Below are 15,022 nucleotides of genomic sequence, written 5' to 3'. Positions count from 1 at the left end.
AACAGGACAGTCCTAACAGGGATTCGCTACATTTTAAATTTCAGACTGACAAGTGTGAGCTTCAGAGGTTTATAGAGAGCAAGTAAGGAAGCTGGGAGGCAGTAAGCAGGCACAGGTACCCAACAGGACTCAAGTGGTAGCAGGGAACAGAGAAGTGGAGAGAGCTGGGAAGGTACCACTCACAAAATCCCTGATGGAGTGAAGGGGGAGAGGGTATGAAGGCCAGCTCCCAGACTTGCACAATGAGTGGATGGTGGTTCCTACTGAGACTGGGACAAATGGAATTGGGGAAGTGGGGGACTCAAGAACCCCATTCTTTTTCCAGCTGTCAGCCAGCAGAATACTGCTGGGGTCATGGTGACAAGGTGCTCCTCTTAGACCAGCAGGAGGGAAAGGAGGCCACAGAGTCAGAGAGGGGGGCTGGTTTAATTGTGGAGATCACACTGAGTCTGCAGTCTTTGTGGGCACCCAGCATGTAGTTAGATAAACAAGTCTGGACCTAAGACATTCTGGGGGGAAATTGTGAAGTTGTGGGAGGCTGAAGTGTGACATCAGAGAAACTCAAGACAGTGGAGGAAAGTGATTTGGGAAATAAAGGGCTGTACAAATCACAGGTGGATATGAACATAAATATTATTATTTTCTTCCTACAATCCTTTGGCCTTCCAGCTTGCCCTCCCTCCTACAGGCCAAAATTCTTAGAGCCAGCCACACACAAGGTTAGATGCACTTGGGTGTTTACTGGGAACGGGGCCTTGGAGGCCAGGCCTGAGTCACTCAAACTTTCTTGGTGATGCTTTTGGGGGTGGCGAGCTCATACAAGCGAGGGGATGCCCGAGCAGCCAGGGAAGCCGGGGAAATGTAATAGGGGTCATAGCCCTCGTTGAGGTCCTTGCGCACTTTGGGCTGGGCCAGGGAGATGATCCGGGGACTGGCCACCGCCTTCTTGGTGACGTCCAGCACCTCCCAGCGTGGATTTCGGTCAGGAATACACTTCTCTGACTGGACCTTGGGCACTAGAGAGGGCAGGAGAGAGTGGCAGCATAAGGCACCAGAGCCTTAGGCATGCAGCCACTCCCCTTACAGAGATCAACCTGCTAGGTCAAAGTTCCCAAGTTCAGTGGCCTCTCTGTTAACAAAGGAATAAAAAAACATGTCCCATCCACACACTGGGATATTACTGAGCTATAAAAAGGAATGAAGCAATGACAAAGGTCACGATATAGATGAACCTTGAACACATGAAGCTCAATGAGAGGAGCCAGACACAAAAGGCCACACACAGTGTGTGATTCCATTCATGTGAAACGCCCAGAACAGGCAAATCCATAAAGGCAGGAAGTGGATTAGTGGGTGCCAGGGGCTGGTAACAAGATGGAGAAGGACTGCCAATGGTCGTTAGGTTTCTCTTTGTGGTGACGAAAATGTTCTAAAATCCATTGTGATGATGGGTACACAACTCTGTGAGTATACTAAAAAGCAATGAATATACACTTTATTTTTTAGGGGGGTATAATGAATTGTACATTTCTCTTAAAGGGTGAATTGTAAAAAAATAAACAAAAAAAGTATGAGTGAATTGTAAAGAAAAAAAGTATTTCAAATGCCCACATCCCAGACAGGGGGACTCAGAGGGCTGGCCAAAAGTGTCCTTGTGGCTAGGGTTAGGTGAGGGTTCAGCAGGCCCTTTCACATTCTCCTCCCTGCTCTGATGTCATGGCGGCGAGAAGGGGTGAGCAATGGGAAGCATCTCCCCTTGGTGGGCCCTGCAGGCCTGCTGAGTGGACCCAAGGGCAGCTCCCTGGATGCACAGGCACTTGCAGGACTCAGCCTTCCACCACATTCTTCTAGGCTCCTTCCCTCACTGTCCAACAAGACTGTAGCCTCAGCCAGGCCCTCTCAGAAGTGCTGGCGATGCGGCTCCTACCAGCCTCATGTGAGAGCACCTGATATGGACTGGAGTTCTCTTCTACTTAATTTTAATGAAATCAATTTATTTAGATCAACTGATTGATTGGTTTTAATTTCACTGAAGCAGCCATACGTGGCCTGTGGCTGCTGCCAGGGACAGACAGATCTCAGGAGCAGAGACCCATGGCTCAGCCAGGCTCCCTCCTTGCCGCTGCTCTGCCACCCCTTCCTTTACAGCGAACTGCAGTGCGTGGCTTAGGGACTGGAAGGGAGGGGGGATCACCACTGATCACTGCCTTAGGCTTCGTTGTCTGGGAGCCTCAGGATCCTCGGCTTTCAGGAGTGCTGCAGCCTCCTTTCTAAACCCCTTTGTTTAGAGCCTCTGTGCAAACGGAAAAGGCCACCCCAGCCCTCTTCTCAGGAGACAGGCAGTGGCTCAGGGGAGGGGCCCTTGATGACAGAGACTGTGGTCCCTTCCTCTGGGCAGCCACAAGCCCACACAGGCCCACTGCTGGACAAGGCCATAGAGCCTATTCCAGAGATTTGCCAGGCAGATGGCCATTCCTTCCAAAGGGGAAGAGAGACTCAGTGGTCCCCTGGGGGGCTGGGAAGACCCTGCCCAGAACTCAGCCTTCTCTGAACTCTTCTGTGAGAATTCTGGAACATTTCCACCATTGTAGTAAGTCTGGGCTTTTAAACTCTGTTGACTGAGTCCACTGCCACACAGCACATATGTGGACACACAGAGAAACATGGACTCACACCCTCCTACACAGTTCATGCTCTTCATGTGTCATCATTTCATTTTTTAAAATGTTGGTCACACCCATTAGCAGGTAGGAGTTTGCTGTTTGAAAAGCACACTCTGACACCATTCTTATAAACACATGAACGTGCATTTATAGGTACATCTGAGACATGGACGCATATGTACACAAGTGTGTCTGCACAAATGTGTGTATGTTTATGTCCCAGGTATGTGTGAGAGAGAAACAGAATGGTCTAATGCAGCAGTGCATATGTGCGCATATGTTTTCATTCATTTATCCAATCATCTAATAAGTATTAAGGAAATGGATACGTGAATAAATTAAACAAACAAAAGATCCTGTAAACACAGTTAAAAGAAAAGAGATGGACTGGGGAGAAGTTATTTTGCAATGTTCTCAACAAAGGATTAGTGATCATCTTATATATATATTAAAAAATTGCTCCAGCCCGGGATTGAGCACCAGCCTATGAACCAAAGGGCCACCGGTTCAGTTCCCATTGGGGGCCCATGCCTAGGTTGTGGGCCAGGTCCTTAATGGGGGATGCTCAAGAGGCAACCACACACTGATATTTCTCTTTCTCCCTCCCTTCCCCTCTGTAAAAAAATAAATAAAATCTTTTTTTTTTTTAGTGCTCCAAATGAATAACCAAAAACACAGAAAGTAGGAAACTGGGAAAATGATAGAGCAGAGTAAACCAGAATGGCCAGTTACGCTCTCCAGTGGCTATGGTTACTCTCTCCAGCGGCTATGTGCCAGGAGCGGGGACACACAGGATCTCCAAAGCCTCTGACATCGCAGGCCTCGCGTATAACAGACCATGAAGGATAAATAGACACATAAATATATGGTAAGCACATATGTTCGAAACTTGACAGGTGCTACAGACAAAGAGTACAGAGAGCAGCCCAGGTGCACACGGGTGTCCAGAGGCAGGCACAGCTCATGGGTTAAGTGGGGAGCTCAGACAGGCCCCGCTGAGAGGACAGATTGGAGCACCACCGTACAGAAGGCAGAGGAGTGAGACTGCAGGTGTCTGTGGTCAGGGTTCCAGGCAGCAGGAGTGGACCCAGGTCAGGGAGGCAGAGGGGCAGAGGGGCACAGATCCCGAGGGCCCGTGGGCCTCACGGAGTGAGACGGGGGCCCTGGGAGAGTCATGAGCAGGGAAGGGTGGTGCCCAACTTAAATTCAGCAAGACCTCTGTGGCTGTCACATGGGAAATGGACAAGGGTGGCACCAGGGACAAGGGTGGAGGCAACTGCTCTGGCCCAGGAGCAGATGAGCGTGGATGAGCGCGAGTTCTCCATATGCTCAGAAGGCCAAGCCCACAGGAGTTCTCAGGGCACTGGACGTGGGGCGTGACAGGAGGGGACTAGTAGGGAGAGCACTTGGAAGGTGCACACTCACAGGCACACATGCCACTGCATGCATTCGTGGCTCTGCATGTAACTCTGTGTTACACCCAGAATGCAACACGCCGAACTGCATTGTCTTTGGGTGGGATTCTTTGCTCCTTTAGGCTCTCCCGCATTTTCCCAGTCCCCCACAGTTAGTTCATCACTGTTGTCATGAGGGGACCGGGAATTTCATTTGTTTTAAAGGACAGAGAAGAATCAGGCCAACGCCAGTTCCAAGCTACCCTTCACCTCAGCTTGGCTCCTTGTCCCTGGCCCTGTCCCACAACTATCTCTTCTGCACCCACTCATCCTTCTGGTAGACCCACTCCAACAGCACTCAGCTGAATGACCACAATCCCTTCTAACTTCTGCCTCTTTTCCTCTGGGAACCTGCACAGTAGGACTTGTCCACAGTAATCTGACAGCTGGTCTGCAGCTAAGGGAGGAGATGAAGGAAGAGGGAAGCACATATCTGGCAGAAGTGAACCTAAAGTCCATGTCTTCTGACTGCTCCCCTCCCTGCCTCTGTCCAGTGGGGACAAACATGAGGACCTACTTACTGGCCAAGTAAAGGAGCCGGTTATAGTCTGACACACGTGGCTTGGGTTTTGGAACAGGGTCCCATTCGTCCAGCAGAGTGGCTGGAGCTCTGGGCTTTGCCAGCTGGAGGATCCTCGAACTGGGGGTGGCAACCTGGGCTGCCCTGGACACTTGGGACACCTGGAAACAGAATGAGTGGGGAAGGAGTAAAACAGCCCGTGATTCCTCAGAGTCCCTGGATCAAAGAGATCTCATAAGCAACACCAAGAGACAGATGAGTGAATGGAAAGAAGTTAGTTTGCAATGTGTTCAGCAAAAGGCTTGGTAGCTATCACATGTAAAGAGCACCTCTAAATCAATGACCCAAAAATCCATAGGGTGCTAGGCTAATCATACAGGACAGTAAACCTAAATGGTCAACAATCCTCTCTGTTGACCAGGGAGATGTAAATTAAAACAACACAATATCACTGCAGGCAAACAAATGTGGCAAAAATCAAAGAGTCTGACAGTGTCAAGCCCTGGGGAGTGGGGGTAGAGACATCCTCATGCATGGCTGGTGGTAGAGTAAATGAGTACAAGCACTTTGGAGAGAAGTTTGTCCATCTCAGGTGAGGCTGAGCATATGCACAGCCTGTATGGTGATGACCGCCATACAGAGAAATGCCTGGGGGAGGGGCATGGGGGTTTGATCGTACTGGTGCGCACTGCAGCTGCAGACAACCTAGTGTCCCTCAGTAGGGACTGGGAAAGCTAACTGTGGTGTATTCATGGGACAGAACGAGATCCCGCAGTTAAAGTGTTGCTTCTATATAAATCAGCATGAAATGCTCTAGAAAACAAATATTGAGAGGGAAAGCAAGAATTAAGACACCACATATATACGTTAAAAATACGAAGGTTGTGGTTTATGGGTCCATGTACATGGTAAAGTATAAAATGAAACTAACACAGCTGGTCAAAGTCACACACCTATTGCTCTGGAGTCTGTTCCCGCTTGTCCGTCCAAGGCCCCTGACCCCAGCCCACTGACTGGGGTCAGTGCCCTGACTGTTGAGGCAAGGGTCTCAGGAGTGTGAAGCACCTACCTCAGACATGTTTATGCTCCAAATGTTATTCCGGATCCTCGGGGTGGCCAGTTCTATCAAGCGACTAGATGATCGGTAGTCCAAGGTAGACCGAGGAGTGGGATGAATGGGGGTAATCCTAGGGGACATCCACATTTGAGACTAGTTCAGCCAAAGGGGGACATGTCTGCACGTTTCTGGGTGTGTCACCTCTTTCTCAGCTCCTCTCTGATTCTTGGGAGAAGGGAGAACCTGGGAAAGTGGAGGGTTTGGAAGACGCCTCCAAGAAGGGATTCATAAAAGAATCCCCAACAGGAGTCCCTGTGTGTTCTCAAAACCAGGCGACACTGTCCCGAGGTCATCCCCCCAGGGCTTTCTCCCCACACCCTGTCACCAGGGCGTGGGTTCAGATGTGAACATGAGGGATAATAGTTTGTGTCCAGCAGCTGTCACAGAAAGCTGGGACAGTGAACTTCCACTGGGTTTGCTGAGCCCACACCTCCTAAAATCAGGTCTCAGCTAGGCCTCTGCTCCAGAAATAAAGCTGTGTCTCCTTGATCTAAGGCAAGCTTCTCATATTATCACATCTCCGAGGTCGGGATGCAGCTTAGACATGCTGCCCGCTGGACATCAGAAGCTCCGAAGTCTCCTCGTCTGTGTGTGGATGTAGCTGTTCTCACTGAAGTAACCTCGGTCAAGCTACATGTGTTCTTGGCTTTAGAGATGTTAAGTCTAATTGCAGTGTAAATTGCCTTCAGATTACACTATGATTCAGCATTAAAGCAAAAAGTTATTTTCACAAAACAGGCTTAAAACAGTGTGTGGAACATGCCGGCATCTCTGAATCAAAAAATGATTCAGACATCCGGTCAAGGTGATGGCATCAGTAAAAGTGGGACTCGCCTCCTCCCACAGCACCATCAAAATTACAACTAAATGACAGAAACACCATCATTCAGAACCACCTGAAATCTGCTGAATGGAAGTCCTACAACGAGGGAATTAAAGGAGCCAAACTGAGATTGGTAGGAGGGGCAGAAATGAGGAAAAGGCTGGCCCCACACCCACTTGTGGCAGATAAAAATTGGGAAGGGTATCTTGGCTGCAGAGGTCCCTCCTGAGTAGTAAAAGGTCCCAGCTCCACCCCAAGTCCCCCAGCCATGGGTTCCAATGCCAGGAAGAGAAATTCCCATAACTTCTGGCTGCAAAACCCAGCAGGGATTGAGGCTGAGAGAGATGGAGGGCTTCCGGAGTCTCAGGAATTCCTCTTAAAGGGCCCATGCACAGACTTACTGAGACTCACTCCCTCTGAGCTCCTGCTCTGGGGCAGCAGGTTGAAAGACACCAGAGACATATGGGGAGGATCTGAATTGTCTGGCATCAGGATGAGAATGAAGAGGAAGGCAGCTTTCTCCCAGAGAGAGGTGCTGGCAGAGGTCATTGTTCCTTTCATGAGCCCTCTTCCCACAGAACCAGCAGGTGGCACCTTACCTGAGATTCTTCCAACCTGGCTCACACTGTTTGCCCCACGCTGGTGATTCCTTGAGACACCACCCAACCCAACTTGTGGGCCCACCCAAGCTGTTTCCAGTGGATTTTTCATGCAAATGACCTATCTTGGTTCCTGCTTCAGATTTTCCTAAAATCTCTCAAACAACCAGCATCTGGCCTCAGCGAGCCCCATACCTCACCCTAAGCGTCCCCAGGCCTGACACTAGCAGCAGCCAGCCTTGGTTCACAGCTTGGCCTCACCTAGGCACCTTCAAGCCCAGCACAAGCAGCAGCCATCTGCAAAACACAGATGGTGACTGACTTGGCCCAGAGCACCCAGTGGGTAGTGTCAGACCACACTGAAGGACCACCACCCAACATTGTTCACAAGCGGGCCCCTGCACAGTCCTCGTGGTCGCCAGAAACTGACAGGCCTGGGGATGAATTCCTCCAATAGATGTGCCAACAGCAATCAAGGCACCATGACAAGAGGAGGATGCACAGCCCATATGGGGCAGAGGGCGCACCTCCAGGGCCCAGCTTAGTAACCAGAGCGGCTGCGGCTCTGGCCCCTACAGGACATCTATGACATTAGGCCATGCATCAAGATAAGTAATTAAAAGTTATGTCCAAATAATGCTAAAGATCACTTTTCCTTTTTATTGAATTTATTGGGGTAACACTGGCTAACAAAATTCTACAGGTTTCAGGTGCACAATTCTATAACACATCATCTGTACTGTATGGTGTGTTCACACCCCAAGCCTTTGTCCATCACCATTTATCCCCCCACTTATTCCCCACTCCTCCTGGCAATCACCACACTGTTGTCCGTGTCCATGAGTTTTCTCTCTCTTTTTTTCTTTTTTGCTCAGGCCCTCCACACTCCAACCAACCCCTTTCACCATTGTGACAAGCACGAAAGTTCTAATTAATAACAAAGAATTAATTCACTAGTTGTACATAAACTAACAATCTCTTACAATTACTAGCTTTCAGAGTCAACAAAACCCATGAAGGTGATAAATGACGTTACTCAGCACTTTCTCCAGCAGGCATTGTGCTAAGTATCTTTTGTGTGTTCTCCACGGCCATCTGTTCTGCAGGTGGAGAACAAAGACCCCGAGGGTCAAGGGCCTGTCTGCAGGCATCCAGTGTGGACTTGGGTTATCTAATCCCAGGAGCTGAACACTCCCCCTGCTGTACCCTTTCAATTAAAGGGAAAGGTTTTCTGCCAAACTCTGTCCTCAGCGTGCTCACCCAACCCTCCCCTCCTCACCTTTTGTTGCTGTAATAATCCAAGCAGAACCTTCTAGGTTGAGCCAGCTCCTCCAATCGGCGGGACACTGCTACACAAATGGGAAACAGCCCCAACTTGAAACACATCCACCCCTGTTGGGAACCATGATGCCTGGTTTCAGAAGCTGTAATCCCCCCATGGCTAAGGCTGAGTGGCAGACCTTGGAACCCTAAGCCACTGAGGAGATGAAGCTTATGTCCCTGGCAGGAGCACCACCTCTGCCCACTTTACTCCACCCTGCCTGGTCCCCAGTGCGTGACCAGTTAGCCATTGACGGGTAAGATTTCTCAAGGGAGGGAAGACCTAAGACAGACATGGCCACAAGGGGTCCCTCATGGAAGGACTTGGGAGGCTATAGAAAAAGGGGGTGATAGGCCCTTGCCCCTCAGCTTTGACATAGCCTGAGTCCTCTTTCTGTCTGCAAGAAGTCTCCTAATCACTTGGCTGCCTTACTTCCCCTGGTCAACCTAAGCCTGAAACAATGTCAAAGGTGGGTGCAGCCCTGTGCTGGAAAGAGCAGGTTCCCCGGGGTGATCAGGCCTAAGAAAGTAATACATAAAATCCTATGAAACCTGCTTTGCCAATACCCTCAATTTAAATGATAAGGGTCCAAGCCTGAAATGAGTTTGTTTCCCCAAAATTTTATGGCCCTTTAGCTATCTGACCCTGACTCTAAATAAGCCCTCATAGTTCTTTGAATGTTATCTATTATTTGATCATTACTGCCTGACAATGATTGATGGGCTTAATCTGAGAATGTGGGTCTTTAGAGCCACTGGTTGCTTACTGATTACAATAATGCTCTGTGTACTTTGATGCATTTGCAAATTATTTTCCCAGGGTCATGTGAGAGACCAGCAAGTAGCAAGCTTTGTGGGATATATAGCAGTCCTAACTAACAACAAGGGGGGAAATATAGGAGACCCTACTGCATGGTGTGGGCCCAGCTCCCACTCAGAAAGGTCAATGGAAAGCAAGGTCCAGCACACAGGAGTCACATCCATGGATAGGTTCTCCCATGGGGAATCAGGCCTGTATTGTACCTAGGCTGCTATGAGATTTGCTTTTGCTAAAACTCCCTCACCCTGAATTGAGGCAGCAAACATTTACTGCATATCTTTAAAGTAACTTCCTAAAAACTATGCTAAACCTCCCAAGGATGAGTATAACCAGTTCAACTACTTTTCCCTTTGTATTTGCAAATATCCTGCTTCTGTGATGTAATTAGCAACATCCTCTGCTTTGTTTTCTGTAAAAGGTAACCACCTAAAGCGAACCTGTACATAGTAAATGAGGACCATCTTCAATGTAATGTGCCCAGAAAGGCAATAAAAGCTTGTCAAGGCAAGGGTCAGCTCACTCTCCTCTTGAGAGAGTGGCTATGCCGTCCCTTTTCCTCCACAGGACTCGGTAGTCCGTGTGAATTTGTCTTGTCTCAGCCACAATGCTGCAATGTCCACATCACACCCCCAGGGGTTTTCTTCCTACTGAATTCAGCTTTCCCTGGGCTAGACCAACAGGCATGATGTGAGGAACTATGGGCCCAGACAGCTCAGCACCAGACACTTTGCAGAGGAGTGGCCTTTGCTGTCCCCACTCTGGAAACAACAGCCTCAGAGGCCTGAAGTCCCTTACTCAAGAACACAGGATGAGAGCGGCGGGGCTGGAACAGGAGCTCAGGCCCATTGGTTCCTGGATAGGCTCCCATAACCCCCCAGGTTGGGAAAGTGGATTTCGGTCTGAGGTTTGTGCAGGCCTAGGGTTTCCAGGGCCTTAGTGTTCACTGGGTCCTTTACTTCTCCACAGTAATAATGTTTCTTGAAGTGTTTTATTTGAAGGAGTCCAGTACTCTCAAAAAAGGTAGAAACCATTGTGAGAGGGAAGAAAGAAGACTTTTTGTAAAGTTAATACTAACCCCCTTTTCACGGTGGTGCAAACTGGGATTTCCCCTGGAGGATTTGCCCCACGCCCCTCACCCCTAGGACCAGCTGCCAGCTGGCTCTGGCTTCTCCAGGGGTACAGTCCAGAGATGAGCCCCCCGAACATGGTGGGGGACAGACACTCCTGGGAGACAGAAGAAGGGGAGGAGCCACAAGGACTCCCAGGGGCGTTAGGGCCAGGGGAGTCCCTGAAGTCTCTCCATTCAGAGCAGGGCACTGGTTGGGTGAGGTGGGGATGACCCAGCACCAGGAGGCCAGGAGCAGCATATCAGACAGACTGGCCAGGTGCCATGGCTGGGACAAGGGCCACCTCTGGCCAACCCCTGAGCCATGCAGCCACTAACACAGAGTAGAGATGGAGGATGGGCTCAACCTACCAGGCATCGTGACAGTGAGAGTGGTGTCTTCCAGAAACTTCTCTGTCCAGTACACGGATGGCCTGGAAGGCACCCAGGCGTGGCTCAGGGTGAGGGAAGCCAGGGCAGAGGCTTCCTGCGCCCCGCTCTGAAACAGAACTCAGGGCACCCCATAAACACAGACACACGCGCAGACAGAAAGACAGTGAAGCAGAGGCAGGGCAGCGGGAGGAAGACGGGGTGGAGCGGCCAGCGGGAAGGAAGCAGAGAACGAGGAGGCTCAAGAGAGGAGCAGGTCGGAGAGGGGCACAGGGAGAAAATCGGAGAGTCGTGGGGAAATACAGATTATTTTGAGTGAGGCTGATGTGCAGAGAAGTGGGAAGCTGGGAAAGAAGGCGTAACTAAGGAAAGGGTCCTGGGGCCTGGATGTTCCCCCCAACATGGACAGAAGACGGTGAGAGGAGACACCCTGGGACTTACCAGTAGACACAGAACTGCAAGGTCCTCATGCATGGGGAGATCCAGGCATAGCCCTTACAGCAGCACCCCATCCTGCGGTGAGACAGCCCAGCCCCTGCCTTGCTCTGCAGCTCCCATGTACTCAAATGCCTCTCTCTCCTGGGCCAGCATCCAGAGGCCACCTCTGGCCACTGCATCCCCCCAAGTCCCCACTGTTGGCACCCTGGCTTTTCACCCCAAGTTTACTATGCACATAAATAGATGGGACCCCCAGGGGCTGCTCACCTCTTTTCAGACCCCCATCCCTGCCTCCAGCAAGACTGCCCAAACCCCTCACCTGTCTTTCAGAACTTGCCAGTTGGTCTTGGGTTTTGCCAATTCAAAAAGTCTCCTCCTCTTCTTCCTCCTTCTTACCATGGAGGTGCCAGGGAACCTCTGGGTGATGGACAGCCGGCTTTGGGAAGAGTTGAGTGGTGAGGCTGGAGTTGCTGGTTTTTCTGCACCTCCTGAATCTCCTCACCCTACGAAGGGGCCTCTCTGGGGCCGAATTCTGGCTTCAAAAGATGTGGACTGCAATCTTCACTCCATCAGCAGCCAGATGTGTGACTCTGGCCGGGTGGCCCCGCCCCCTCCTCTGCGCGAGGGAATAGAGACCTGGCCCCACCTCACAGGATGGTCGCAGTAATTACACAAGAGGTTTTCTCATCTCGCGTGTATCCAGGCCCGCAAGCAGGACTGAGCTACAGAGAGGCCCCAGGAAGCCCTCAGACTACGGGAGGGACAGGGCCTTCTCACTCCCTGCAGCCATGGACTCACAGGTCTTCCCTGGGCCCCTGTCCCTGTCCTGCACCATTTCCTCCGCAACACTGCCCGACACGTCACAGGCCATGCCAGCAGATGTCCACCTGCAGCGTAGGAGATGCCGCTCAGGAAGGGGGCTGCCGAAGCAGGGGGACAGCGGCCAGCTCCTGCTAACCCACTGGGCCCCTTCCTGCCTGGACAGTCACAGCCCAGAAGAGCCAGGAACGTGGCCCAGGGGAGGAAGGAGGGAGGGACGCACACGCTGAATCTGCCAGGGGATACCTGGCTGTTTCCAGGGTGCCACTCATTTCCAAAAATCACTCCCACAAAGGCTCAATTCACCAACTTTCAGTCCACCCAGAACATGCTCTCCCAGCCAGTTTAAACATTTCTGCAATTTGAGGTGGTTGGAATACTTGCAGCTTCTGAGCTGGTGATTTTTCCCCATTTCTCTTTCTCTCTAAGTGAGGACCACCCTTCCTGACCTCTCGACTCTGGCATCTGAACCTTTTCCCACTCCAAAATTCTCATTTTTATAGGGTTTTCCACTATAATCCACCTGCAACCTGGACATGTTTGACGACCTAGCCTCAGAGGCCAGTGAGGTGCCACCTGACCCGTCTGACACCCTCACCCTAGAATGACTACCTGGACCCAGGGGAGACCCGCACCAGCAGCAACAAACCAAGGCCACAGGAGCATGGGGTGGGCATGGGGATACTACTCTCTCCCCAGTGCGTGGGCCCCACCCCAGCCTGTGTAAGCCCCACCCCCATGCCTACCTCATCTCAGGTACATCATCCTCCTCGTCTTTCTTCAGAATAGTCTTCAATGCTGGAGGGGCCTCTCCTGGGTCCTGGGCATCCAGGAATTCTTCCTCGGGCACCTCCTCAGGGGGAATTTCCTCTTCTTGGTCTTCAGACCCCAGCTCCCCATTATTTAAGTCCTGGTCTTTGGGATCCTTGGACCCTAGGGTCTCATATCCCACGCTCTGGAGGTTCAGGGCATCGTCATATCGCTCCCCTTCTGACTTGCCCTCAGTCTCCAAGGTACGGCGTTTGTCCACCAAACTTTGCCGATGGTCCCCCATGAATGAGGCCCTTCCCCAGCCTCTCAGCCTTGCTCCCAACACACCCAGTGAGTCTGCAGTCACCGAGCAACAGGAGAATGGCCTACCCACATTCTCAGCATCCACATTCCACTCTACAGGTGCCCATCACCTGGATACAGTGGAAGCTCTGCTCATGGCCCCTCCACAAGGTCCTGTGGGGCCAGTTCGCTCCTGCGGCCCCTCATTTGTCCTCTCCTGTCACTCTGCCCTCCCGGTCCATGAACATTCCAGGTGTGTTCCCCTCTGCAGGGCCTTTGAACTTGTTGGTCCTTCCGCTTGAACCCTTTGCCCACACACATCCCAGGCCAGCTCCTGCTCAGGAAGGCATCTGCGATCCTGGGTCTCTCTGCATCCCAAAATCTTGTTTGACTCCTCTGTGGCATTCAGTAGCAGCTAAAATGACGTTGTTAACTTACTTGTTTTCTACTCTGCTTTGTAGAAAGTCACCTCTCCACACCAGGGCCTGAGACCGCCCCACTCTGCATGTCCTGGCATGCAGAACAGCAGCCACCCACAGAAGGCTCCCAGGAAGAACTGTTGAACGAACAGTCAAGTTAGGAGCAGCGCTCAGAGCTAGAGCAGACCTGACTTTCTCCTTCATTGCTTCTTAGTAAGAGGCCCCTGCTGTGCTCAGATCAATGAGGCAATGCTGGTTGGTGGTCCTAGGTCACCAGGGTTTCTGTCACTTTCTCAGGACTGACTGATGTAGGAGACCTGAGGGGGAAACCACAAGGACACAAAAGGAAGAAGCCTGTCTCTTCTTGTTTTGTTTTGAGACTGTCTGTAATGTCTGGAGCTCAGGCAACTATATCGTGACCATGATACCTGCTAGTCTGAGGATGACAAGCTGAAGATGGGTCTTTGGTGGCATTGCCAAACTTGTGAACTTGGCAACCCTGGAGATTTCTCTGTGGGGGGGAGCTTCCCAAACAATGAGGGAAGAGGCCACTCCAGCGTTCCAGCCTCAGCAGACACCACATTCAGTGAGAGCTAGCTTGCTGAGCCCAGGATCAGGGGGAGTAATGCATCTCCATGATTTTAAGCCACTAATTGGGGGCTGTCTGTTATGCAACGATCCTGCCCTGTGTGTTTGTCAAAGCGTCCCGGTAGTCCCGCAGGGTCCTCGGAGGGAGAACGCCTCACATCCGCTACACTGGCCTCCTGCTGGCCTGTTCAGACCCCGCGTCCCCACCAGGCTCATCTCTCGTCGCTTTGCAGTGAGCCCACCTCTCGATTTTCTTGTGGCCGAGTCATCCAAGATTCACCTTAATCATCACCTCCTCCAAAAACCCTCCCCTGTCTAGGGTATGCGTTTTCCTACCTGAATCTATGGGGACTTTCTGGTGGTGCTTCACAGCGATCTTACTCTATTTTGCATTTGTAACTGTCTTTTTACCGCATTAGAGCATGGGCTTTAGTTGGGCGGGAACCGTACTTGTCTTGCTCCCGCCTGGCATCCCTGCGTCCAGAACGGGTCCGCCCCTCGCAGTTTCAATGAACGCCTCCAATGATTTTTTCTTCCGCTGGCGCCAGGGAGGAACAGCAGTACTGCCGCGCGGCCAAAAGAGGTCGCCCCTCTCAAGGGCATGTAGGCGCCTTTGCTGATGCTTTGCCACGTCGACTTGAAGCCTCCCAAAAGGCCGTCCTTTGAGATGGATTTCGGTATTGCCATCCCTATGGCGCCCAGAGAGGCCAAGTCACTGCCCAAGATTGCACAGCATGGAACGTCTGGCTGCCTCTGGCGAGGCCCCCAGCATTTGCAAATTTCAATATTCGCAAAATTCGGTAATGATGGGAAAGGTCCTTGCTCAGAAGGCATTTTTGTGTGTGTGGCAAAAGCTGAGCTATCCACTGCCCTCCCTGCCTCCGGGAAAAAGAT

General features: G+C 51.3%; 1 protein-coding gene across 1 annotated transcript; it reads right to left on the bottom strand.

The window, feature by feature from the left end:
- Window positions 1–698: 698 nt before the first annotated feature.
- On the bottom strand, window positions 699–13,122 carry THEG (theg spermatid protein). Its single transcript, XM_045831369.1, is given in 9 exon segments — window positions 699–835; window positions 870–1,016; window positions 4,639–4,798; window positions 5,707–5,824; window positions 8,456–8,525; window positions 10,794–10,855; window positions 11,253–11,324; window positions 11,569–11,685; window positions 12,815–13,122. Coding segments are annotated over 9 exon segments (1,191 nt in total).
- Window positions 13,123–15,022: the final 1,900 nt, after the last annotated feature.

This window comes from Phyllostomus hastatus, unplaced genomic scaffold (assembly GCF_019186645.2).
Source record: "Phyllostomus hastatus isolate PE091 unplaced genomic scaffold, TTU_PhHast_1.1 phas_contig_159, whole genome shotgun sequence".
Taxonomy (NCBI): Eukaryota; Metazoa; Chordata; class Mammalia; order Chiroptera; family Phyllostomidae; genus Phyllostomus; species Phyllostomus hastatus.
Note: the sequence above shows the minus strand (reverse complement) of the source record. Positions and strands in the feature narration are given on the sequence as shown.